The sequence below is a fragment of the Phyllobates terribilis genome, unplaced genomic scaffold, assembly GCF_046119375.1.
Source record: "Phyllobates terribilis strain yellow unplaced genomic scaffold, ASM4611937v1 Scaffold_3__8_contigs__length_932513732, whole genome shotgun sequence".
Lineage (NCBI taxonomy): Eukaryota > Metazoa > Chordata > Amphibia > Anura > Dendrobatidae > Phyllobates > Phyllobates terribilis.
Window position 1 is genome coordinate 685,829,191 of NW_027362763.1, and position 27,874 is coordinate 685,857,064.

Below are 27,874 nucleotides of genomic sequence, written 5' to 3' on the forward strand. Positions count from 1 at the left end.
AATTGAGCTTTTAAGCCACATGCAAATAAACCCGGAAGTGCATCGACACGCCCCCATGCACTTCCAAGTTCATTTGCATGCAGTTTCAAAGTTCGATTTCTCAGAACTGGTACATCCGATTACTACAAGACAGGTATCATTTTTATCGTTGTTCTAAAACCTACACAGCTGTACCACTAATTCCAGGCATAAAATCGCCCTAAGAGGTCCCCTTTAATTTTCCAACCTCATAATTGTTATGGATAACTCCTCCAATTTTCTCCCTCGTATTCATTTGGATAAACTTTCCACACTTAGTCAGAAAACATTCAATAAAAGGTATAGACCTAAAGTAATAAAAGTGTGTATTGGTCCTTGCTCATCATTCTAGAGCCTGTCCTCACATCCCGGATGTGACATAAGGCCAGGCTTAGGATCACTGCCTCACATATGTCATTGTTACACTACAACTCCCAACATGTGCAGTTTAAAACAAAAAATAGAATCCATCATACAAAAAGTTCATCGCTGTGGACTGAAGACTTCATTCACCGGTCACTATCGTGCAAGACTTAGAAACTGCAGTATCTACTAGAGACAAGGTGGAAGGCACGGACACCGCAGACATTTTCATCCTTCGTGGAGTCCTAAGGAAAGCAGCACCGGGAGAAAGGCTCCGACCACCAGCGTCAGGCTCTCCAACAGTCCCAGGCCTTGAGGTCTGAACTCTGAGGTTTCATGGTGTTGATGGTGCCCCCTGCCACTAATCTCTGGTAACACGTGGACAGTCGCTACGTAAAGGAAAGTTCCGGCAGAGAACAACATCCCATTTCCCGTTGCGCTTAGTCTGTGCTGAACGGAGCCCCCTGTCTGTGACAAAAGGAAAAACAAGAATCAGTAATTCATGCTTTATCCAAAACTGGTAGATAATAAACCTGTTGTTCAGTCCTTTTACACCAATCTATTGGCCGTGTGGTAGATCGTCCCCGGTTATCTCCTATTAGTCAAGATCTGTACATTCCTACCTAGTGATTTACTCAGTTAATGTTTTTTTTACTTATCCTTTCATTTTGCAGAGTGTGGATATCTGGGGGCCGTTAAAAGGAAAGTATCATCAGAACATGACCTTTTGTTTCAATGTATTTTTAAAAAAGGTTTGGCAATGTTTTTTATTTTCATAGCAGTCTGTATTAAAAGTAATAAATAAGAAATCTTGCAAATTTCACACTGATCACTGGAGCCATTTTAGATTTCTACTTCCAGTTAATTACAGAAGATTTTGCAGAAGTCTCAATCATCACAGGCAGGATTACAATGACTGATAACAGCTCTATATACAGTAGATAACAAAGGATCCACTATTCACAATAGGTGAAGTCACAGCTCACTTCCTCCTCCTGTACAATGACTGATAACACCTCTATTTACAGTAGATAACACAGGATCCAGCAATCACAATAGATGATATCACAGCTCACCTCCTCCTGTACAATGACTGATAACACCTCTATATACAGTAGATAACACAGGATCCACCATTCACAATAGGTGATGTCACAGCTCACCTCCTCCTCCTGTACAATGACTGGTAACACCTCTATATACAGTAGATAACACAGGATCCACCATTCACAATAGGTGATGTCACAGCTCACCTCCTCCTGTACAATGACTGATAACACCTCTATATACAGTAGATAACACAGGATCCACCATTCACAATATGTGATATCACAGCTCACCTCCTCTACCCCCCTCCCTTCACAATGACCTTTGCACACGTTCAGTAGATGCTTCAATACAAAAAGTAGGATCGGAGTCAGTCTATTGCTGCTAATAGCCATTGGTAGTTGTGAAAATTGCAAGACTTCTGTATTTTTTATACAGAATGTGATATGAAAAATATAAGAAAAATATTACCAAAATTGAAAAAAGAAATTTCCCATAAAAAAACTTTTTAAAACAGTAGGTCATTTTATGATGACAAATTGCCTTTAATAGGGGTCTTGTTGTTCATGGTGGTCTAGGGGAAGGTTAACTTTGGAGGACAGCATGTGATAAGGTCTCCTTGAGACACATCTATCCTTCATCAACTTTGTTACATATCTATTCCTTGTTAAGATAAGAAAACATCTACATAGAAGGTATCACTAGAACTAGATCTGGTCAGACCCCAGCTGTGACCTTCTGCAGGATTTAGGACACCATGCGTGGATTTAGGCCACTGAATAGGTGATGATCACTGAGGATCCAGCTGCTGAGATTCCAACCTACCAACATGGCTCAGAAGTGATGGTCGAACATTGAGGCCACTGCTCCATTCACTGTCTGTAGGGCTGAGGTCAGCGTCAGTACAGAATACAGAGGGGTGATGCGCATGGATGACCATTGCTCCATAGAAATGGGACTTCAGTGGGCCATTCTTGGATGATCCCAGCAGCTGGACCACCAGTGGTCAGCAACTTATCTCTGTTCTCTGCATAGTCCCTGGACTTGTCAGATGCCCAATAACCGGCACCAGATGCCATATCCTTGTGACGGATGCTGCTACTACACTTTCTTCGATCGGTCTTCAGTTTCCACTTACCATACTAAGAATTAAATAAGTTGTGATGGTAAGGAGCGGAGCTGCGATTGAAAATGCCAAGAGATGCTTCTGAATTTGCTTTTTCTCCAATCCAGCATGCATGAGAAACGAGACCAGGCCGAACGCCGCTGGTGCCTGCGGACGGAAAAGTCACAACACAATCAGTAATGTCTCATCTAATGCCAGATCGCAGCATTTTGTTTCTCTAAAGTTTGTGTATCCTTGGGGGCGGTCAATAAGGGAACTGCTGCTCACTGTCACGGGTGTGTCAGGTTTGACAGGCAGTCATTCTGGATCCGGCTGTAGAGGGTCGCTGCGCTTGGCCTTGCAGACACCTTCTTGATTCTTTCATCATCCCTCCCTTTCTAGGACCCAGCGGTGATCTCCACCTTCTGCTGCTAATTAACACATCCTTGCTGGATCTTTAAATACACTCAGTTGCTCCAGGGAATCGCTGGTGATGGAGTAAATTCCTTTGTTCAGGTCTGGAGTTCTAGCAGTAGGCTACATTCATTTTGGGCTAAAGTATCCTACTCGGCGATAGGTGCGGAGCCTATTTAGGGACGATAGGGGAGTCAGAGTGTTGTTAGATCTGTTTAGGGGGTCTCCACTCTCCCTTTCCCTAGTTGCTGGGCTCCCCCCCCCCCTTTTTCCCATCGTCGTTGGGTCCTTCCCATGACACTCACCCTCTATTCACAGCATGAGAAGGTATACTTTGTATCCCACTCGGCACAACATTGGATTTCTATATGCTTTTAGATGCTGCTGCTACTTATCTTGGTCCAGGCAGTACAAGAGACTTGTTCTTGACTGCCACCTATAAATTGACTTTATTATGTATTTTCCTACATTAACTTTACCAACTTTCTGTTTGCAACATGGTAAGGTACTTTTTATAGCAGTATCAATAGGGTGTGGGACCGGTTCATAACATCATCCTTTATGACCCCATACCTTAAGACAAAAGTTGGTAGAATGCACCAGATTTGGTGGGATCAGCTGTCCATGTAATGTGTATAGGGGCCTTCCGACTCTCCCCCGACAGATAATATCAGTGGAGATCAGGATTGGAATTCAAGCACCGATCCTTTTGTTTACCACCTAGATGAGCTTAGCAATGGCTTATTCCCCTCTCCCCATACAGAACATATGAGCATTTGTCTAAGCTGAGCGTTCATGTGTGTTGGGGAGTCGGGAGAGTTAGCTGGTGGACAATCTTTTAATCGGGCAACAGTTAACTAAGGCTGCGTTCACTCTGCATTGGCTTTCAACATTTTTCCTCTGATATTTTCATACTGTAGGCTGCCTATCTTGATTCAGGCAATTAAAATTAAGTAATAACTTATGGTACTTGCAGAAAACTTCAACCTTATAAACGTAGGATCTAAACAGTTATGCCTATAACCGCATGGTCTCCTTTTTTAGAACCTGTTGCCATCCTATTCATTGGGTGTCTTGGCTCAGTTGCAGTCCAATTCAAATGACACTTCTGAATGCAGTCCTGCATATTTATTTTGCCTTATTTGATTGTTTTAGGGTCATTAATGCAATAAGGGTACATTTACACACATGATGAGATTTTATACCATACTATAAACTACATTCATTACAGCAAAAATAACTCCCACCAGTGCAACATAAGAACCTAATGCATGGTGAAGACAAAAGATGGGGCCAAGATAAGCAGGGCATACACAACACACACTAGAATAGGCTGATTAAAAAACAAACATGGATTATTGTGCCTGCTATTTATTTATAAGTCCATTTTACAATGAAGTCCTTGTTACCTTGTGTAGTATTACTGCAAAGAAGACTATGACTTGTACCGACACCTGAGAAGACGCAACTGCGGCTCCGAGAGCAACGCCATCAGCTGTGGAGTAAGATGAAAAGCGCTTAGCTACATAATAAAGACATGGTTCTCAAACGGATTTCTGAGATATCTGAAGACTCTACAAAGTGGTTGCATGGGTTAATCATGATGAAAAAGGGTAACATTAAAAAGGTGAGAGGCATTGCACCATCTTGTGTTAAGTAATACTCTTACTTGTTAAAAAAGTAATCCCACAGTAGATATTTTTGTACAAAAATAATACTGCCCCCTATGTACAAGAATATAACTACTATAATACTGCCCCCTATGTACAAGAATATAACTACTATAATACTGCCCCTATGTACAAGAATATAACTACTATAATACTGCTCCCTATGTGCAAGAATATAACTACTATAATACTGCTCCCTATGTACAAGAATATAACTACTATAATACCGCCACTATGTACAAGAATATAACGACTATAATACTGCTCCTATGTACAAGAATATAACTACTATAATACTGCCCCCTATGTACAAGAATATAACTACTATAATACTGCTCCTATGTACAAGAATATAACTACTATAATACTACCCCCTATGTACAAGAATATAACTACTATAATACTGCTCCTATGTACAAGAATATAACTACTATAATACTGCCCCTATATACAAGAATATAACTACTATAATACTGCTCCTATGTACAAGAATATAACTACTATAATACTGCTTCTATGTACAAGAATATAACTACTATAATACTACCCCCTATGTACAAGAATGTAACTACTATAATACTGCTCCTATGTACAAGAATATAACTACTATAATACTGCCCCCTATGTACAAGAATATAACTACTATAATACTACCCCTATGTACAAGAATATAACTACTATAATACTACCCCTATGTACAAGAATATAACTACTATAATACTACCACCATGTACAAGAATATAACTACTATAATACTGTCCCCTATGTACAAGAATATAACTACTATAATACTGCTGCTATGTAAAGAATATAACTACTATACTAATTATATTTTGTACGTGGCATAGAAGTTTTTTCAGTACATACAAAAGCCAAAACCTCCATCACAAGAGCCTTGTATAAGCCCCAGTTGTGGAGGGAGATAAATAGGGCAGACTAAGGTGCGAGTTCCAGGCAGCTGTAATAAGATACGAGTCCTGGCCCTGGGATAACAGCAAGTGCAGTCATTACCGAATTAACCCACTCTGATAATCCTATTTATTAGGATCCTGTCTTGATAAAGGTGAATTAATCATGTAATTGTTCCTAATTTATGAAGAACAGGCCATTCCTGTTAATGTCAGAATAAGGTCTGGTTGGGTTAATTAGTTTCTGTTGGGGCACAGGACTGGATTTAAAGTTACACTGTAGATATATACAACATTCAGATCACACAAAATCGTAGCTGCGCTTTTCTAGAGCATCATCTTCCACATCCAGCTTGTAATTTCCTCAAAACGATGGCCTTCCTCACTAGTGCCCTCCAAGGACAGTCATTCATTTTTGAGGATGGCCCTTTCTAAAGAAGATTAAAGCCTAGCCACCTTGGCAGTATTAGACCTGTCTTGTACAAGTTCATAATAGGGCAACCACAGAGGTGCATGGTGCCTTTAGTCTACCTCTGTATTTATGGAGGTATATGGACATTAAATTGGGGTCTGTTCAGATTCTGAATATTAACAAACATATGTCACTCGACCATGCATTGCTTGGCATCTGAGATTCCATAGTATAGAGCTATATAAGACTCTGTATGGTTGTAATTTGTAGGGAAAACCTGGCAAAAAAATATTTAAATTCCTTGCAGCGCCACCACAAGGGGAAATTAAGAATTACACCTAGTGACAGATGCGCTTTGCGACCACTCACTTCTCTAGCTGATTTATGGAGTTTCTGTAAGAGAGTGACCCCCTTCTGCTAATTTCAGATTCCCTTATAGGGTTTCTAATTGTTTTAGATGCCCATGGAACAAAAAAAGTATTATAAGTTCTTCCAGACTTCTGGGAGTCAGTAGTGAGACTATTTTCTAGTTTACTAACCCATAAGAAGAAGGATATCCTGTCCCTCAGGAGTTAAATCGTACAAGACGACCATGAGAATAGAGTAAGAAAGTACACTTTTGTCACAAGTTTTCTCCTAGACGACGACTTTTCCGTTTCTGTCGTCTCATATGGTTTAGAGAAGTTTTGCAGAATTTTAAAACTTTATTGGTACCAGCAGGATGTTGATTTTCAGCCATATTTAGGGTGGCGAGAACCTCATTCAATGACATAAATTAATTTCAATATAAAATTTGCCAAAAATAATGAAACAGAAGTCGTGTAATAATAGGAAAGAATGGGTTCGGGCCCTTGATGAGGATTGGTGTGACTGTCGAGCATGTCATCTGAGGATCCATCAGTGAACTCATACTGACAGAGTGCTTGTAGCTTGTGTCTGTCTTTTTCTGAGGCTCCTCGAAGCATATTTATGGCCACATCAAGGTTGAGCTTAAAGGGGTTCTCCAAGAAGGAGATAAAATGGAGTACCTGATATAATTCAAATTGCAACCCTTCCTAGTCACGTTTCAGACTGGAGACATAATGCTCCAGAGACCTGTGTCTCAACTGACATGAGCTGTATCACATATACCTCAGTCGGCCGGGAGCAGGGCTGTATATGGGAAGAAATAAATCTATTCCTCACTGAGCACAAAGAGTGTTATCTCCAACTTCATCCTCCTCAACGTCTATTTGTTTTCTAGTTGGGCGCAATCATTCTCTGTGCACTGCTATAAAGCGGTCAGATTGACAGAGGCAGACGAAGCTGGAGGTTTCCTCGCTGAGCACAACGCGGGTTAAAATATATTTCTGCACACATCACAGCCATGCTCCCGGCCTCCAACTGAGGCATGTGTGATACAACTCATGTCAGTTGAGACACAGGTCACAGGAGCTGTAAGTATTCAGTCTGCAGCCGGTATTGACATGAGAATTGGACAGGCGGCAGTATGAATTCTATCAGGGACTCCATATTATCTCATTCTTGGAGAACTCCTTTAACTTTCATGTGGTCTGAGGTCATAATTCAGCACAAAGAATTTCAGAAGAGAGTGATAAATTCTCCATTAGAATGAGCTCACTGACTCAATCTGTAGCCAGTAAGAGACGGTGCAACACAGAGGCTGTAGAAGGCAGTAAGATCCATTTGCAAAAATATCTTTTATGGTAAAATACACGCATTTAAGAAAAAAAATGCATCTGAACAGTGGTGTAACTTGAAACTCATGGGCCCCAGTACAAAAGCTCCCATGGGGCCCCCAATTATTTCAAATCTTTAATAGTATTGGTCTTTTTAAATGGGACAAATAGATTTTTTGGGCCCCCTAGGCTCCAGGGTCTGGGTGCAATTGCAACCCCTGTACCCACTGTAGTTACGCCCCTGCCTTGGAAGGTGTTCACATGTCTTAAGTGGCATTCCTATCTCAGACATTTATGGCACAGGACAGAATGAGGCGAATATTACATATGTGAAGCATGTCATAACTGTATCACCTGCAGCATGGATTACCAGGCCCAGTGTGGCCGTTATACTGGTGCCGGCCGACATTCCTGTCCGGGGATCTGCATGCAGAAAACAAGAAAGATTTCAGCACTGAGCAGTCAGGTTCCCCATCCAAGACACAAGCATCAACCCGAGCATGGCGACATAGAATCCATATGGTTATCTGTATCTTCCATTCATGTAAATGTAGAATTTCCCCTCCACCAAGTACTATAAAAGGGATCTCCTCATATGGGGTGTAACGATCGTGGTCGCAGAGGTTGTCGGGCTCGTGTGGGTGAGGGGCCCACCAACGCCAGCGCAAACTTCAACTGGATTTGCATCCTCGGACGCACATTCAGCTGAAGTGTATTGCGGTGCTTGGGTCTGTGCAATGCAATACACAATGCCGGCCAATCAGAGACCAGCAGCTGATGTCAGCATGCACATGACGGGGGGTGCATGGCAGTGACGTCATGCCGTTCCGTCGCTTGCACGCTGATGTCAGCTGCCGGCTTCAGAAGAGGATGCCGCGTGGCGGGGGAGCGGATGGGAGGGGAGTAGAATCATTTTTTTTTTTTTTAAAATGAAGAACATATATACCAGGATGGGGGATATATATATACACCAGGATGGGGGATATATATATACCAGGATGGGGGATATATATATACCAGGATGGGGGATATATATATACCAGGATGGGGGATATATATATACCAGGATGGGGGATATATGTATACCAGGATGGGGCCCAGGACAAGGGACATATATACCAGGATGGGGCACATATATACTAGGAGGAGGAACATATATACTAGGATGAGGAACATATATAACAGGATGGGGAACCTATATAACAGGATGGGGAACCTATATAACAGGATGGGGAACCTATATAACAGGATGGGGCATATACAGGGGAAAATATGTATTTGATACACTGACAATTTTGCAAGTGTTCCCACCTACAAAGAGGGGAGAGGTCTATGCTTTGTATCGTAGGTACACTTCACCTGCGAGACAGAATCTAAAAATAAAAACCAGAAAATCACATTGTATGATTTTGAAATAATTAAATTGCATTTTATTGCATGAAATAAGTATTTGATCACCGACCAACCAGCAAGAATTCTGCCTCTCACAGACCTGTTAGTTTTTCTTTATGAAGCCTCCTACTCTGCACTCATTACCTGTATTAATTGCACCTGTTTGAACTCATTACCTGTATAAAAGACACATGCTCACACACTCAATAACGCTTCAACGTCTCCACCATGGCCAAAAACAAAGAGCTGTCTAAGGACACTGGGGACAAAATTGTACAACGCTGGGATGGGTTACAGGACAATAGGCAAGCAGCTTGGTGAGAAGGCAGCAATTGTTGGCACAATTATTAGAAAATGGAAGAAACACAAGATGACTGTCAATCTTCCTTAGTCTGGGGCTCCATGCAGGATCTCGCCTCGTGGGGTAAGGATGATTTTGAGAAAGGTCAGGAATCAGCCCAGAACTACACAGGAGGACCTAGTCAATGACCTGAAGAGAGCTGGGACCAAAGTCTCAAACATTACCATTAGTAACATACTACGCCATCATGGATTAAAATCCTGCAGGGCACGCAAGGTCCACCTGCTCACGCCAGCACATGTTCAGGCCCGTTTGGAGATTGCCAATGACCATCTGGATGATCCAGAGGAGGAGTGGGAGAAAGTCATGTGGTCAAATTAGACCAAAATAGAACTTTTTGGCATCAACTTCACTCATCGCATTTGGAGGAAGAAGGATGAGTATAACCCCAAGAACACCATCCCAACCGTGAAGCATGGTGGGGGAAACATCATACTTTGAGGGTGCTTTTCTGCAAAGGGGACAGGACAACTGCACCGTATTAAAGGGAGGATTGATGGGGTCATGTATCGTGAGATTTTGGCCAACAACCTCCTTCCCTCAGTAAGAGCATGGAATACGGGTCATGGCTGGATCTTCCAGCATGACAATGACCTGAAACACACAGCCAGGACAACTAAGGAGTGGCTCCGTTAGAAGCATCTCAAGGTCCTGGAGTAGCCTAGCCAGTCTCCAGACCAGAACCCAATAGAAAATCTTTGGAGGGAGCTGAAACTCAATGTTGCCCAGCGACAGCCCCGAAACCTGAAAGATCTGGAGAAGATCTGTATGGAGGAGTGGGCCAAAATCCCTGCTGCACTGCGTGCAAACCTGGTCAAGAACTACAGGAAACGTCTGTCCTCTGTAATTGCAAAGAAATGTTTCTGTACCAAATATTAAGTTCTGTTTTACTATTGTATCAAATACTTATTTCATGCAATAAAATGCAAATTAATTATATAAAAATCATACAATGGGATTTTCTAGCATTTATTTTAGATTCTGTCTCTCACAGGTGAAGTGACCTACGATAATAATTACAGACCTCTCCATTCTTTGCAGGTGGGAGAAATTGCTAAATCTCCAGTGTATCAAATACTTATTTTCTGCGCTGTATATACCAGGATGGGGAACATATACACCAGATGTGTGTGTGGGGGCCTAATTTTGCACCCATTGAACTCTAGTTACTCCACTGCTCTCATCCTCGGCAAAATCCACCGTAATCATCTCACCATGATAGGAGCAGTAGCTGCTGATCTGATCCACAATGAACATAAGGACAAACCCAGTGACCAGGAAGACCCCGATGAAGAAGTGCGGGGGCACAGAACTGATCTCGGCTACCTCCTCTTCCACCGTCTCCGTCAGGTTCATATTCTGCGCAATATTTAGACATTTCCCCGGGGAACCTGAAAAATGCAGCAAAATCAGAGAGAGAAATCTAATCAGGCGCCGCTTATCAGATCACTATTGTAGAACCTTGCTATATCTTTTGCATAGTAATTATTTAATGCTTCTTCTTATCCGGTGAGTAAGCTGTAAAAAAAAAAAAAAAAATAGCATATATTTCCCATCGCAGATTCGGCCAGGGGACTGTTTGTGCTGGCGTAGGCTACGACATCTTGAAAGATTAGTGGTGGCTGGATGCAGCCAAGTGAAGGATAACACATCCTGTCCATATACAACAAAAGAGTCCAGAGCGTTCGTTTTTCTAACCTTTGGAGGAGCCGTCAAGCAGTTCAATCCCTTCTGGTATAATTATGGCCAGCGCAGTCCCACAGAGTAATCCAGCGCCCAGGACGCTCACAAACTGCAGCTTTTGCTGTAAGAGATTAGGGCAGAGATCAGTGATTGTTTGGAACAAATGCAGAATCAATAAAAACAAAACAAAAAAAAAATCTAGGAGACTAAGAATTTATCGGCTATGGATAAGTGGCGCCAGGTTGTATGGCAGCTGCTCATCTCCTTCTACTGAAGTGGGTGATGACAGCTATGGTAAAATTGGCCCCGAGCAGTAATTATATGCAGTGGGGAGGATAAATTAAAGACACAAGAGTCAGAAATGTTCAGAATCCCACTGAGAAGCCGCGAGTGATAGATCTCGTACATCCATGCGGCTTGGCATCGTGAAGAGAACAGAAGAGTCTGGTTTGATCTTTGTTCTATAGAAGTTGCTTTTATATTATAATCACAGGGACGATTTCCTCACTTGTCCGAACCTTTAGAGCAGATTTTACAATGAAGCTTTGATGCTTTTCATAGAGACGCCACACTGGGCGTTATATGTTATATTATAAGCTATGTTCACACTGGGCATTTTTTCAGCGTTTTTATTTCGGCAGCAAAACCTGATCTCTTGGCAGCAAAAACGCTGCGTCAAAAATGAAGGTTTTATTGCATTTTTAGGATCCTAAAGTTCAGCTTTGCTTCCACCACAGAAGCATGAACACAGGTCACCAATGCAAGACATACTGTATGTGAAACCATATTAACCAGAATTACAAATGTAACAGTGGGAGGAGGTGAATTGTTCAGGAATAGTTTTTCTAAGACATTGGCAGTGCATGGAGTTTGTAGGACACTATTTATTTTTACACTATGGGGTCTGCCATTGAGTTGCTCAGGGATTGTTCAATTTCACACCTCCATGGGCCACAGATATTGTTAAATCCAGGGCTGTGGAGTCGGAGTCGTGGAGTCGGAGTTAGTTTTGGTTGGAGTCGGTAGAAATGTACCGACTCCAGCTTTAAAAAAAATGTATTAATATTTCATAATTGAACTTTCATATGAATTTTATAAATATTACTCAAATATATATGTTCTATCAAACTATGAACAACAGTGATAAGCAGTTCTGCTGGAGATAGAGACATTTATTACTTCTTGTGTGTCACTGTTCTCCACTGCCCTTATCTAATCTTATACTTGGTTAACCTCATGCTGCCCCAACCCCCCTACTTACAATGTATGAAACTGAAAGTGAAAATGTGTTGCAAATTCTTAGTAGTAAAGCTCCTTCTCTAGACTAGATGTTTACTAGGTGTGCGTCTTCCAAGCATCTCACAGCGCCTACTCAGAAGAGGAAGACTGTAAGAAGTATTATCCTTTCAACAAACTTTGCATCAGTTAACTGTGAGTACATGTGGAATAACAGTATTACTGACCACTATATCAGTTGTACGACCTGGCAATAATTTTGTACAATTGTTTTTAGGAAAAACAATTGTCATTTGGATTGTGAATGCAGAATTAAAAACCTGAGAATGTCAAAGAAGCGTCACATTAAATCAGCTGTATTTCAACATCACTCAAGATAGAAAACATTATGTCTGTCAGTGTATGACAAATGATCCAGACGAAAACAAATGCTGTGAAGCCAAGATCAGTGCATATTCAGGCAAAGATAAAAATGCTCCTACCAGAGCTTCTAATCTAAAGAGACATTAAGGCTGTGTGCCCACGTAGCGTTTTTCAAGCGTATATGCTGCGGAATTTCCGCAGCGTAAACGCTTGAAAAACGCATGTAGATCCGCACCCCATGGTCCCCAATGGCATTCCGCAATGTCAATGCCCATGCTGCGGATTTTTCCGCAGCGTATATGCTGCAGTCAAAAATCCGCAGCATGTTCATTAATTTTGCGGAAGCGCAGCGGAATCAATGTGCGGATGGTACCCAAGTCTGGAGGAGAGGAGACTCTCCTCCAGACCTGGGTACCAAAGAACCTGTAAAAAAAAGAATAAAATAAAGTTTATACTTATCTTATGATGTTTTCCCTCCGTCGCGCTGTTGTCTGAAGGACCTGCCACGTCATTGAGTCATGTGACCCACCACATGACTCAATGACGTCACTGCAGGTCCTGCACACAACAGCGTGAGCCGCTCAAGCCTCCGGACGGGGCAGAGAATGCATCAGAAGGTGAGTATAAAGTTTATTTTTTTATTTTTTACCATTCTGAACAAGTTGTCAAGCACTTTTCCAAGTGATGCTTGGAGAAGTGCTTGATAACCCGCATGCGGAAATGCATGCAAAGACGCCTCACAAACGCTTCTACCTGGCGGGAAAACCGCATGTAATATCCGCATGCGATTTTCCCGCCAGGGAGAAGCGTAAAAAATATGCTTCAGGTCCGCAACGTGGGCACATAGCCTTACAGCGCTTTCACCCAGAAGTACTGAAAGCAGTGGATGAGAAAGACTGCATCCAAACCAATGAACCAGTGCCCAGCTCTTCCAGCCAAACAAAGGAGCAGAGAACTTTGCAGCCATCAGTTGCAAGATATTTTGTCAGTGACAAAGATACTGTGACAATGACAGTAGATACATTTAAAAAACAGATCAAAGAGCTTGTTGTAAAGGATAGTGTGCCTATTTCATTATTTTCACGACCAGCTTTTAAGTGTCTGAATGGGGAAATGGCCCTCAAGCTTGGTGTTTCTCTGGAGAGAGAGAGTATTAGAAAATTAGTAATCGAAGAAGCTTTTAAACAAAAGGAAGAACTTAAAAAAACTCTCAAGGGACGCTTTCTGTTTCTTAAAATGGATGCCTGCACATGTCACAGTGAACTATTTTGCCATCAATGTCCGATTTGTTTGTGACAAAAATGAAATAGTTACCAAGACATTGGCAGTAAAAGACACCAAAGCTCATCACACCAGTGAGTTTCTCCAGGTCTTGGTGGAAAAGGTTCTGCAAGACTATGAACTTAAAAAAGAGCAAGTTCTTTCTGTCGTAAGTGACAATGCTTCAAATATGATAAGTACTATTAAGCTAATGAATGAGAGTAATGATGGTGACCAGCAGCTAGAAGAACATTCTGGGTCCACAGACACAGAAATGTTTGAAATAGAGGAACACAGTATTGTAACTGAGGAGCAAACTGAAGTTGCTTCAGATGAACAGCAACATGATAGTTTAGATGATCTTGTTGAAACTGTGACAATCCGTTCTTTCATTCATCACATGCGCTGTGTTGTGCATACGCTACAGCTGGCTATAAGAGACAGTCTGCAAGAAGGACATGCTGCTGCACTGATTGGCAAGGTGAGAAAATTGGCTACTGTTGCCAGAACCCCTAAAGTTGACTCAATTTTGAAGAGACGTGCTGGAAAAGGGGCAATTATTGATCAAGCCACACGATGGGGCAATACTTACTTAATGATTCAGCACTTGGTTGTACTGAAAACCTTTCTTGTAGACATGGCTAACCCTCAACTGACGCTAAATGAAAGTCAGTGGAATCAGGTGACTGAGCTGGAAAAATTGCTAGAGCACCCATTTACAGTGACTAAAAAATGACAAGCAGAGGACTTAACTCCAGGTATTTTCTTAAAGGAGTGGAAGAACCTGATGTTTCGCCTGTCCCAAAGAGGAGGGTTAATTGCAAGTGGCATTGCTACATCAATGAAACGGAGAGAGGAGCTACTATTACAAAATAACATTCTTTTGGCAGCTGTTTATGTAGACCCAATGCATCGGATTCTTCTAGATCAGGGGTCCTCAAACTTTTTAAACAGGGGGCCAGTTCACGGTCCCTCAGACCATTGGAGGGCCGGAATATAGTTTTTAAAAAAAACTATGAACAAATTCCTATGCACACTGCACATATCTTATTTTGTAGTAAAAAAACCAATACAGGAACAAATACAATATTTAAAATGAAGAACAAGTAAAGTTAAAATCAACCGGTATTTCAATAGGTAGGTAACTGTACCCAATATGCAGCATAGGTCCTTAATAGGCAGGTAAATATCCCCAATAGGCAGCATAGGTCCCCAATAGGCAGGTAAATGTCCCCAATAGGCAGGTAAATGTCCCCTATAGGCAGAGAAATATCCCCAATAGGCAGCATAGGTCCTCAATAGGCAGGTAAATATCCCCAATAGGCAGGTAAATGTCCCCAATAGGCAGGTAAATGTCCCCAATAGGCAGGTAAATGTCCCCAATAGGAAGCATAGGTCCTCAATGGGCAGGTAAATGTTCCCAATAGGCAGGCTGTTTCCCCCTTATAATGCCATATGCAGGCTGTTCCACCCCTTATAATGCCCCATGCAGGCTGTTCCCCCCTTATAATGCCCCATGCAGCATGTCACCCCCTCCCCATATTATGCCCCATGCAGCATGTCACCCCCCCATATTATGCCCCATGCAGCATGTCACTCCCCCCATATTATGCCCCATGCAGCATGTCACTCCCCCCATATTATGCCCCATGCAGCATGTCACCCCCCCATATTATGCCCCATGCAGCATGTCACCCCCCCATATTATGCCCCATGCAGCATGTCACCCCCCCATATTATGCCCCATGCAGCATGTCACCCCCCCCATATTATGCCCCATGCAGCATGTCACCCCCCCATATAATGCCCCATGCAGCATGTCCCTTTCCCCCCATATAATGCCCCATGCAGGATGTCCCTTTCCCCCCATATAATGCCCCATGCAGGATGTCCCTTTCCCCCCATATAATGCCCCATGCAGGATGTCCCTTTTCCCCCCATATAATGCCCCATGCAGGATGTCACCCCCCATATTATACCCCTTGCAGGATGTCACCCCCCCATATAATACCCCTTGCAGGATGTCACCCCCCCATATAATGACCTATACCTCCATACATTAAAGAAAAAAAAAAATCCAATACTCACCTCACTTCTCACTTGCTGCCGCTGCTCAGGTCTGGACTCCAGCGTTGCGGCGGCGCTGTCCCGCTCTGCGCTGCCTGTGACGGCACTCGGGAGGGCGCGGTGAAAAGACGTCACCGCGCCCTCTGACCTGAGACGTCACAGGGAGCGCAGAGCAGGAAGACAGCGGATCTGCGGAGGCACGGGGAGAGGTAAGTATACGCCTGCCCTGAGCAAGCGGCGGAGAAGGGCGGGCGCTGACACCGCTCTCCTCCGCCCATAGCCCGGCGGGCCGGATAAAAGTCCTCCACGGGCCGCATGTGGCCCGCGGGCCGTAGTTTGAGGATCCCTGTTCTAGATGATCAACAGCTAACTAAAGGAAAAGAAGCTCTGTTTGAAATAGCAGTAAGGATGAAAGGGTTGCAGAACAGTCAGGAGGAACAAGAAGAATTTGGTCGTCCTGCCACATCTTCACCCTCATCATCAACTGATGAAGAATTTAATTTCGAAAAATATTTGGATCACAAGGACCGTGCAAAGCGTTCCCGCATAGAAGAAGAGTCATCCCCATCAAAGAACACAGCCAGTACATTTCATGTGCACTAAAAGAAATTGATAAATTTGACCGTTCATCAAAAATAACAGTGCAAAAAGCGATTCCTCTGTATCCTGACATTGTCAGAGATGTTGCCCGAGTGGTTACTGCTTTGCCACCAACCCAAGTTAGTGTAGAGAGGTTGTTCTCTGCTCTCAAAATAATTAGATCAGATTTGAGGGCATCCATGAAGGAGGATCTGACAAATTTATAGATTTCTTCTTATTAACTGCATAACAGTGTTTACTGCATATTTACTTACAAGAGTTTAGAAAAGTTTATAAAAGTTATTTGCTATATTCTAATTGTATTCTAATAAATATAGTTTTTGCTCTAAGTGGTCTGATTACTTATATGATTGTGAGAAACTGAATAAGCACGATGTTAATATTTTACAACAGTAAATTTATTGTTACGAATTGGCCATTTATGAAAGAGTCTGAGTCGGAGCCTGATAAAATCCAGGAGTCGGAATCGCAACTGTGGCTTACAGACTCCACAGCCCTGATTAAATCTCACACCTAGGTGAGCCAATATTTACACCTTACACATAACTAATTTAATTTAACTGTCCTAATCCAAACTCAGGTGACAAAAACAAGATGGTAGAATCACAAAAATAAATGAGTTTCACATACTGCTGTACTTTTTTTTCCACTAAAAACACAGCAAATCCTGATTGTTATGTTCACACTAGCCATTTTTTCACCACCCATTACTTTTAATGGGTGAAAAACGCTGAAAGAAGTGACATGCTCTGTTGTGCAAAAAAATATGCAGAGCACAAATTACTGATGAAACAAAAACCAAGCTGTGTGCATGAGATTTCTGAAAGCTCATAGACTTTGCTGGTACTGTAAAATGCATCTGAAAATTTGCATAACAAAGTGCATAAAAAAAAACGGCTAGTGTAAACATAGCCTTACGGTGGCTCCGGGTGATTGACCCATTGTGTTTCTTAATTAGGATAATGTGAACAATAATGAGGAATCTAAAGGAGTACTCCACATTACACAAATGATCAGTTTTTTACATGACAACTGTCAGATCGGTGCTGGTCTGACTATTGGGATCACGTATCGCCAGAGCAAAGGACTTGTGCGCCCAGTTTCCCCACCTGCACGAAAACAGCACAGTAGAGAGGCTGAATTTTGTGCAAAGCGCTCCTGCACAAATATTTTGCAGCCTTCCGTGCTTGTTTGGTCTCAGTTTTAAAACAGTGGAAGGAGCGGAAAGGGAGCGGGCACAACCTACCAGGACACAGATCACATTTATGACTAGGCGTAAGGTGCCAACTCCAGTCAAAGTACAATTATTGACACAGGCTTTACAGCAGCTGCCTGACATCACCTGCAATTCATGAGCAATTCCGTTTCCTGCTACTTATATATAAATGTCCCCAGGAGCTCACATTCTAATTACTGCATCTCACATACCTAAGGAGGGTCCCCGGCTCATTATCCCCCACTATAAGTCATGGTACTTGGAGTTATCGCTCGCTCAGTCTCACAACTGTGATGACAGCGTTTTCAGTGCCAGCAGATCACAGCTGACCGGACAGGACAACCTCGGTCCATATGCCGATTTTCACAGCAGAGTCCAGAGATGATCTCAGGACACATAAGGGGCTCCAAGCATGATTGTAGGTCCGACGTCTCGCATATCACTATATATAGTAAAAAATGCTCGGAGACTGATTATATATATATCTTATATAATATCACACTGATGCAGGAAGTGGGTTTACAGTGGTTAAACCAGTTTAATTATTGTATACATAAGCCTAAGTAATTAGCTTAGACTCCCGGATCTAAATAAGGGAGGGTGGAAATCACAGACTGATCAAGTGAGAGGCAAGTCAAGCAGGAGTCTCACATAAGAAATAGCACAAAAGCCAAAATATATAGTAATATATATATATATATATATACACGCACACACACACACACACACACACACAGTACAGACCAAAAATTTGGACACACCTTCACATTTAAAGATTTTTCTGTATTTTCATGACTATGAAAATTGTACATTCACTCTGAAGGCATCAAAACTATGAATTAACACATGTGGAATTATATACTTAACAAAAAAGTGTGAAAGAACTGAAAATATGTCTTATATTCTAGGTTCTTCAAAGTAGCCACCTTTTGCTTTGATGACTGCTTTGCACACTCTTGGCATTCTCTTGATGAGCTTCAAGAGGTAGTCACCAGAAATGGTCTTCCAACAATCTTGAAGGAGTTCCCAGAGATGCTTAGCACTTGTTGGCCCTTTTGCCTTCACTCTGCGGTCCAGCTCACCCCAAACCATCTCGATTGGGTTCAGGTCTGGTGACTGTGGAGGCCAGGTCATCTGGCGTAGCACCCCATCACTCTCCTTCTTGGTCAAATAGACCTTACACAGCCTGGAGGTGTGTTTGGGGTCATTGTCCTGATGAAAAATAAATGATGGTCCAACTAAAAGCAAACCGGATGGAATAGCATGCCACTGCAAGATGCTGTGGTAGCCATGCTGGTTCAGTATGCCTTCAATTTTGAATAAATCCCCAACAGTGTCACCAGCAAAGCACCCCCACACCATCACACCTCCTCCTCCATGTTTCACGGTGGGAACCAGGCATGTAGAGTCCATCCGTTCACCTTTTCTGCGTCGCACAAAGACACGGTGGTTGGAACCAAAGATCTCAAATTTGGACTCCTCAGACCAAAGCACAGATTTCCACTGGTCTAATGTCCATTCCTTGTGTACTTTAGCCCAAACAAGTCTCTTCTGCTTGTTGCCTGCCCTTAGCAGTGGTTTCCTAGCAGCTATTTTACCATGAAGGCCTGCTGCACAACGTCTCCTCTTAACAGTTGTTGAAGAGATGTGTCTGCTGCTAGAACTCTGTGTGGCATTGACCTGGTCTCTAATCTGAGCTGCTGTTAACCTCCGATTTCTGAGGCTGGTGACTCAGATAAACTTATCCTCAGAAACAGAGGTGACTCTTGGTCTTCCTTTCCTGGGGCGGTCATCATGTGAGACAGTTTCTTTGTAGTGCTTCATGGTTTTTGCAACTGCACTTGGGGACACTTTCAAAGTTTGCCCAATTTTTTGGACTGACTGACCTTCATTTCTTAAAGTAATGATGGCCACTCGTTTTTCTTTACTTAACTGCTTTTTTTTTTGCCATAATACAAATTCTAACAGTCTATTCAGTAGGACTATCAGCTGTGTATTCACCTGACTTCTGCACAACACAACTGATGGTCCCAACCCCATTTATAAGGCAAGAAATCCCACTTATTAAACCTGACAGGGCACACCTGTGAAGTGAAAACCATTTCCAGTGACTACCTCTTGAAGCTCATCAAGAGAATGCCAAGAGTGTGCAAAGCAGTCATCAAAGCAAAAGGTGGCTACTTTGAAGAACCAAGAATATAAGACATATTTTCAGATGTTTCACACTTTTTTGTTAAGTATATAATTCCACATGTGTTAATTCATGGTTTTGATGCCTTCAGTGTGAATGTCCAATTTTCAAAGTCATGACAATACATAAAAATCTTTAAATGAGAAGGTGTGTCCAAACTTTTGGTCTGTACTGTATAATTATATATATATATATATATATATATATATATATATATATATATATATATATATATATATATATATATATATATATATATATATATATATATATATATATATATATATATATATATATATATATATATACACACACACACACACATACACAGGGTGGGCCATTTATATGGATACACCTAAATTAAATGGGAATGGTTGGTGATATCAACTTCCTGTTTGTGGCACATTAGTATATGGGAGGGGAAAAACTTTTCCAGATGGGTGATGACCATTTTGAAGTCAGACATTTTGGATCCAACTTTTTTTTTTTTTTCAATGGGAAGAGGGTCATGTGACACATCAAACTCATTGAGAATTTCATAAGAAAAACAATGGTGTGCTTGATTTTAACGTAACTTTATTCTTTCATTAGTTTTTTTACAAGTTTATGACCACTTATAAAATGTGTTCAAAGTGCTGCCGATTGTGTTGGATTGTGAATGCAACCCTCTTCTCCCTCTCTTGACACACTGATAGCAACACCACAGAAGAAATGCTAGCACAGGCTTCCAGTATCCGTTGTTTCAGATGCTGCACATCTCGTATCCTCACAGCATAGACAATTGCCTTCAGATGACCCCAAAGATAAAAGTCTAAGGGGGTCAGATCTGGAGACCTTGGTGGCCATTCAACTGGCCCACAATGACCAATCTACTTTCCAGGAAACTGTTCATGTAGGAATGCTCCGACCTGACACCCATAATGTGGTGGTGACCATCTTGTTGAAAAAACTCAGGGAACGTGCCATCTTCAGTGCATAAAGGGGGCAACACATCATCATGTAGCAATTTCAGATATCCAGTGGCATTGAAGTTTCCATTGATGAAGAATGACCCCACTATCTTTTTACCCAATATACCACACCATACCATCAAGATAAGAGATGTGTAGCATCTGAAACAACGGATACTGGAAGCCTGTGCTAGCATCTCTTCTGCGGTGTTGCTATCAGTGTGTCAAGAGTGGGAGAAGAGGGTTGTATTGACAATCCAACACAATGGGCAGCTCTTTGAACACATTTTATAAGTGGTCATAAACTTGTAAAAGACTCATGAAAGAATAAAGTTATGTTAAAACCAAGCACACCATTGTTTTTCTTATGGAATTCTCAATAAGTCTGATGTGTCACATGACCCTCTTCCATTGAAAAAAATGAAGTTGGATACAAAATGACTGTCTTCAAAATGGCCGCCATGGTCACCACCCATCTGGAAAAGTTTTCCCCCTCCCATATACTAATGTGCTACAAACAGGAATTTGATATCACCAACCATTCCCATTTAATTTAGGTGTATCCATATAAATGGGCCACCCTGTATTTATGTATGTGTGTGTACATAAAAAAACAAACAAAACAGCATGCACTAATCCAATCAGTTTAATCTCATTGTGTGCATTTCAGGAAACAACACATGTGCATAGCCACAATAGTCACCTCCTGACCCTATCTTTTGTCCTGAAGCATCTAATCATTGCAAAGGTCATTGTGAAGGGAGGGGGAGCAGGAGAGCTGTGATATCCCCTACTATGTATGATTGGTGGATCAGCTGCATATAGAGGTGTTATCAGTCATTGTACAGGAGGAGGTGAGCTGTGACATCATCTATTGTGAATAGTGGATCCTGTGTTATCTGCTGTATGTAGAGGTGTTATCAGTCATTGTACAGGAGGAGGAGGTGAGCTGTGACATCACCTATTGTGAATGGAGGATCCTGTGTTATCCACAGTCATTGTAATGCTGCCTGTGATGAAAATGAGATAGCTGAAAACTCTCTTTCTGAAATGACAGGAGCAATGAGTCTTAAAAAAAAATAAAAATAAAAAAATACACGATAAAAACTACTAATATGAGGTGTACCAAAAGGTGAGATTTTGCTGTGTTTCTGTGACAAAAACTTTGCCCAAAAACACATAAAAAATGCAATGATAATGCGCACGTTGATGCGATTTACATGCAGAAGACTTGCCAAAGAATTGACACGGAGCTTTTTCTACAACGCACAGAAAATAAAAACGTAACATGTGCACTATAGACATGCTTCACCCATTCAAATACATATTTTTTTAATGTAGATTTTCGCATGGAATTCGGGCAAATAAACGCAGCAAAAAATGTGCAAATGTAACCTTAAAAAGTATACCCACTCGTTAAAATTGTTTAAAGGGGTATCTCCATCTCCAAGATCCTATCCCAATATGTAGAAGGTGTAATAATAATAATATTAGCAAATACCTCCAATTAGAAATGTAGTATATTTTTTCTGACTCGCTATGTCTCTTACCTCATGTGCAGGCATCGCAGGACTTTAGGTATCCATGGTTACGTCCACTGATAAAGTCACAGTTAGCTAGCTAGTTGCTAGTGGTCGTAACCATGGATACTTAAGGTCCTGCGATGCCTGCACATGAGGAAAGAGACATAGCGAGTCAGAAAAACTATACTACGTTTCTAATTGGAGGTATTTGCTAATATTATTATTATTCATACATCTACTACATATTGGGATAGGATCTTAGAGATGGGAATACCTCTTTAAGTCTCTGGTGCATAAATCAAAATAAAAAAAAAAATTGCAAATTTACAATTTTTTTTTTGCAGAAACCGTGTGTTGCTATGGTAACAGACTACAACTTTGTGTAGTCTGATCCAGCAGCTATGTGTTATCTGTCTCTTCTTTTATCTGCCACCCGTCCACGTGTCATGGCCTGGCAATCACCCAGGATGAGTATACATTAAGGAGCCGCTGCCCTGCCTGACATCCGCGCTCCACTGATTACTGTACACAAACCGCTAATCCGACCTGCCATACTCCACTAATACACAAGCAAATATCTCCGGGTCGTCGCTCCCGCCACGTTCCCAGGCTCATTCTTATAGTAAGGTTACAGATGTTGATGGGAAATTAGGGGTGCACTTTCACACTCGCCCCCTGTTAGTAGGCAGACGGAGTCATTCTGTGACATGGGTCTGCATAGGAGCTGTATACACAAAACGAGAAACTTTCAATTAAAAAAATATATAACTTTCAAGCTCACTTTTTTTTTATTTTTTTTTAAACTTAGATGTATTGCAGCAGTATTAAAAGAAAACCGATTGCAAAAGTGTACACACCCTTTAAATTCACAACAGGCGGGAGTACAGTTGATCCAATGTGACATAAACCTTGGAACAAACATTTGGTCCCACAAGGTGAAATATTCCCCTGAGGTCCCGGCTAATAAGCAACCTGTGTCTGCGGAGGGAGGACATCGCCTGCTCTATCTGGATTATGGGATTATACACCACGGCCGCTCTTTATAATAATCCCTTGTCATTTTACAGATGCGACAAACTCCCTGACCACCTTATAGAGATGGCGGTGTACAGGGCACTGCGCTCTACGGACGGGTTTATTATACACTTTATACAGATCTGATTATTACATTATTACCACGCAGTGATTGTGTTATAACATATGATAACTATCTATAGTGTTTCGATAAATTATCAAAATGAATAGCAAAACTGTTATTGTTGCCTGTACCAACCATTCAGAGAGCAGCTTTCATTTTACCAGAGCTGTTTAAGAAATGAAAGCTGTGCTCTGATTGGTTGTTACAGGCAACAAAGACAGTTCAGTGTTAAACAGGCTCTGCCCTCATACTAGGCCTCAATTATCAAAGCTACGGAAAATAACAAGAAAAACTGTCTGTCGCCCATAGCAACCAATCAGAGCTCAGCTTTCATTTCTTAGAAAGCTCTGTTAAAATGAAAGCTGAGCTCTAATTGGTTGCTATGGTTAACAGTTTTAATAAATTTGACCCAAATTCTGGTTTACTGAGTGTACAGGGCCCGGTCATGGCTGAGATTCTTGGCACATTAACTTAGATACTGTTTCTAAGCAGCACCCCCCAAAATAAGAGGCTCTTACTTAAAGGGGTATTCCACTTTTGATGAATATCGCATATTGATTATGTAATTTGAAGTTTAGCAATTTTATGTAAGTTATGTATAAATTTCTTGCTTGCTGTCAGTAAATGGAAGCCGTCATGGTCATTACTGCAGTATATCAGACTGTATGTAGTTCAGGGCTTCTAGCAGTAGATGTGGTCTGATAACGCGACCAGAACCTCCTCCTCGCTTTCCAAGGGCTAAAACTTTTTATATTTCGGCCTATAAGGTTGTATCTGGGCTTGTCTTTGTGCTGTAGCTTTTATCATCACCATTTTTGGGTGCGTATGGCTTTCTGATCTCTTTTTATATCAATTTTTCTTAGGCAAAGTGACCATAAAACAATGATTCCCCCGTTCTGCCGCTGTTCTTTAATGCATAAAAAAAAATGGTGTTACTCACCTTCCCTCCGCTCCCCCACCGCGCGGCGTCCTCTTTTGAAGCCGGCAGCTGACTTCAGCGGGCAAGCGACGGGAGAGTATGACGTCACTGCCATGAGTCCCCGGTCACGTGTCGTGCCCGCTGATGTCAGCAACTGGCCTCTGATTGGCCAGCAGCTTGTATTGCAGCGTACAGACTCAGCGGGTCTCTGCTCCGCAGTACACTTCAGCTGAATGTGCATCCAAGGACGCATATTCGGTTGAAGTTTGCACTGGTGTTGGCGGGCCCCTCACCCACACGGGCTCGGTCGCAACCTCTACGACCGCGTTAGTTACGCCCATGATTCCAGGAAAAACGAGTACTGGGAATATATATATTTTATTTTTCATCTTTCTTAGGGATCTATTTTTTGTACAATACACCTTTAGGCGAGGTTTACACTAATAAAGCGCTCTCCGTTGAGATCTACATCAGAGGTTTCTGGCGGATTCCCTGAAAAACTATTGTGGTGGGAATCCCGGCAGACGGAGTCACTGTGGAGACTTTCTGGCCTCTGTCTTGGCAGAATTAGTTCTTTTTCAGATGTGCACAAAAATGGGGTTAACCAGGATGGAGGTGAAGGCCATGTCGAATGTTATTCCCTCCACTTCATACAAGTACAAGTGAATGGCCTCGTTAGGGGGTTGCCAACAGAATACAGTTTTTCGGAGATTACAACAGTAACCCCCGAAGCAGTGCTTGGCGTAAAGAGCAGTATAAGTGTGAATGGAGCTCAAGACTGTAATATTATAGTTTATGGTAAAAAATCATCCCCTGTGAGGCCCAGATACAGGCATATATAGGGGTACAAATATGGCAAACATCGGGGCTACCATAACTATACTATCCACACTCATAATACGCAATAAAAATGTCTGATTATTGCGTTTTTTGTTGCATTTTTCCCCTTATTTGATGCATTTTTGGTGCATTTTTCCCTAGCATAGGAAAGCTTTGATGCTGCACTTAAAAACGCGACTGCTTTTTTTTTTTTTTTTTTCAACAAGTTTTTACATATTTTTTTTCAGGTGCCCCATAGAAGCCTACAGAGAAAACAAAATTCACCAAAAACTTTGCGTCTTTAAATGCACAATTTCTGCACAAAAAAAGTGGGAAAAAAAAAATCATCATTTTTTCCTAAGGTGTTGAGGGAGGTTAAAAATAACAAACGTTGCTATATTCACCCATCATTGCGCTTCGTCATAAAATAGGCCCTTTTACACAGATCGCAGAAACTGTATGGGGAAGAGCGGCCCCTAATGTAACTGTTTGGTCCCCTTACAGTTCACACATTGTCGCTGTCATGTTTACACGAGCCAATGATTGGGAACAAGAGATCTTACTTTTGGCCTATGTAAAATGGCTTCTAAGCCTGGTTCACACGTCAGCGTTTGTCATCCATGGACTCATCTTATTCTATAGGGCCATTTACATTGCTGGCTTTTGTTAGGGGCCGATGTATTAAAGTCCACGGTAAGAGAGTCGCAACTGATGACGGAAAATCCAACACATTTAGAAACTTTTGCAACTTGTATTTTGTCACTACAGCAAATCAATAAGTACGAGGTCACATGCGATATCGCGATCTCGATATAACGCTACACCGGACGCCGTGCGACCCTAGGCTTAGGCCACGTTCAGTATTTGTAAGTTAAAATCAGGTGAGGAACAATCCGAGGGAAAGTATAAGGGTTTGTGCCCACGATGCAGATTTCAAGCAGAAATTTCCTGAGCGTTTTTTCATGCGTTTTTTCTGCCAGGGAGAAGCGTTTTTTTAAGCGTTTTTACGTGCGTTTTTTTTTCAAGCGAGTTTGAGCATCACTTGGAAAGTGCTTGACAAGTTGGTCACACAATATAAATCCATGCAACTGGATGTTATGCGGTTCAATGCAAGTCAATGGCAGCGATTTCGTCGCGAAATCATTGCACAATAAATGGACGTGCTGCGGATTTTTCCGCAACGGAAATTTGCACAGCACATGCAGATTATCATTGGGGAACATGGCTGCGGAAACGCATTGAATCCGCATCGTGGGCACACAGCCTCGTAGAAACACGTCACCACTTCTGCATTTTTCCCCCACTCCTGGTTTTCGGCTTACAAATACTGACCGTGTGAACATGGCCATACTGTGATTTCCTTTTCGTCACATGGTGTCCGTGCTGTCACGGGACCGGACTGCCCGCCAGCGACTATGCTGCTAAGTGAATTATTACTAACTCAATTTCAAAGACAGCAGTTCCCACAATACTTAGAAATATATATATTTTTACATATTACAGATGCTGAAATTGCATGAAATAAATGGAGTTTGCGCTGAATGACCATATATATTTTTTTTGCCAAATGCATCATTATACATTGCCAGAAAAAAAAAAAGTAGGTGGCCCCTGAATGTGACTGATTTACTAACAATGCCAATGATGAGGCGGGCACACAGACTGGCACATCTCAAGGTCTTGATACTATTTACAATAATATTGACACATTCACACACAGACAATGTATCAGCAGCAGGGCAACATTCCATAACCTCTGCACTGGTTATTAACCCCCTCCCTGCCAACATCCTGCAGATACCATAACACTCACCTCGGATAGTTTCACTGCTAAAGGGATCAGACCCAAGAGAAAGCAGCCCAGGAACATGCCCAGGGATATGAGGAAGACAACAAGCAGCCCATCCATGCTGGCTGGAGGGCAGGGAGTTACACAAGGGAGCGAGCACACAGCTTCACTTCATCTCCAAGGCGAGGAGCAGCACACAGGGCACAAGCTGCTCCCTCCTCATGCTTCACACGTCGCCTCCTTCCCACCCTGCAGCCAACAACAAACTGAATGAAAACTGAAGCCTCAACTTGTTCAATAGGATGAGATCATTGAAAAATTCTCAGCTTGCAGCGCCATCTGCTGGATGCAAGATGTGAACTGCAACTAAAAAAAAACAAACCCTCTGCTGGATGTCACTAAGAACTGCAATTCTAAAAACTGCAAACCTGCGCCCTCTGCTGGCTGCGCGGCTGGAACTGCAATTTTGAGAACATTGCAAACCTGCGCCCTCTGCTGGATGTCACTAGGAAGTGCAATTATGAAAACTGCAAACCTGCGCCCTCTGCTGGCTGCGCGATTGGAACTGCAATTTTGAAAACATTGCAAACCTGCGCCCTCTGCTGGCTGCGCGACTGGAACTGCAATTTTGAAAACATTGCAAACCTGCGCCCTCTGCTGGATGTAGGGACAAACTGCAACTAGATTGCATTGAAGCTGGTGATATCAGTGTGTCATTGTTTCCAGTAGTAAAATCAAAGGTCAGCTAGGA

The 27,874-nt window shown here is 42.1% G+C and overlaps 1 protein-coding gene across 1 annotated transcript; it reads right to left on the reverse strand.

The window, feature by feature from the left end:
• Window positions 1-327: 327 nt before the first annotated feature.
• Window positions 328-27,428, reverse strand: LOC141258292 (zinc transporter ZIP9-like). Its single transcript, XM_073673300.1, has 7 exons — window positions 27,148-27,428; window positions 11,068-11,173; window positions 10,584-10,760; window positions 7,971-8,039; window positions 4,357-4,442; window positions 2,567-2,701; window positions 328-849 (listed from the first exon to the last, which is right to left on the reverse strand). Exons 1-7 carry the CDS (start codon window positions 27,241-27,243, stop codon window positions 610-612), a joined length of 909 nt encoding a protein of 302 aa, XP_073529401.1. The 5' UTR covers window positions 27,244-27,428; the 3' UTR covers window positions 328-609.
• Window positions 27,429-27,874: the final 446 nt, after the last annotated feature.

Bases quoted from the DNA above. Each gene is read 5' to 3' on its own strand.
- LOC141258292 (XM_073673300.1), bottom strand. From the start codon at position 27,243: ATGGATGGGCTGCTTGTTGTCTTCCTCATATCCCTGGGCATGTTCCTG. The intron at 10,761-11,067 runs GTTAGAAAAACG...TGCATTTTTCAG, and splicing joins GCTTGACGGCTCCTCCAAAG to GTTCCCCGGGGAAATGTCTA. The intron at 4,443-7,970 runs GTGATACAGTTA...CTTACTCCACAG, and splicing joins CCTGGTAATCCATGCTGCAG to CTGATGGCGTTGCTCTCGGA.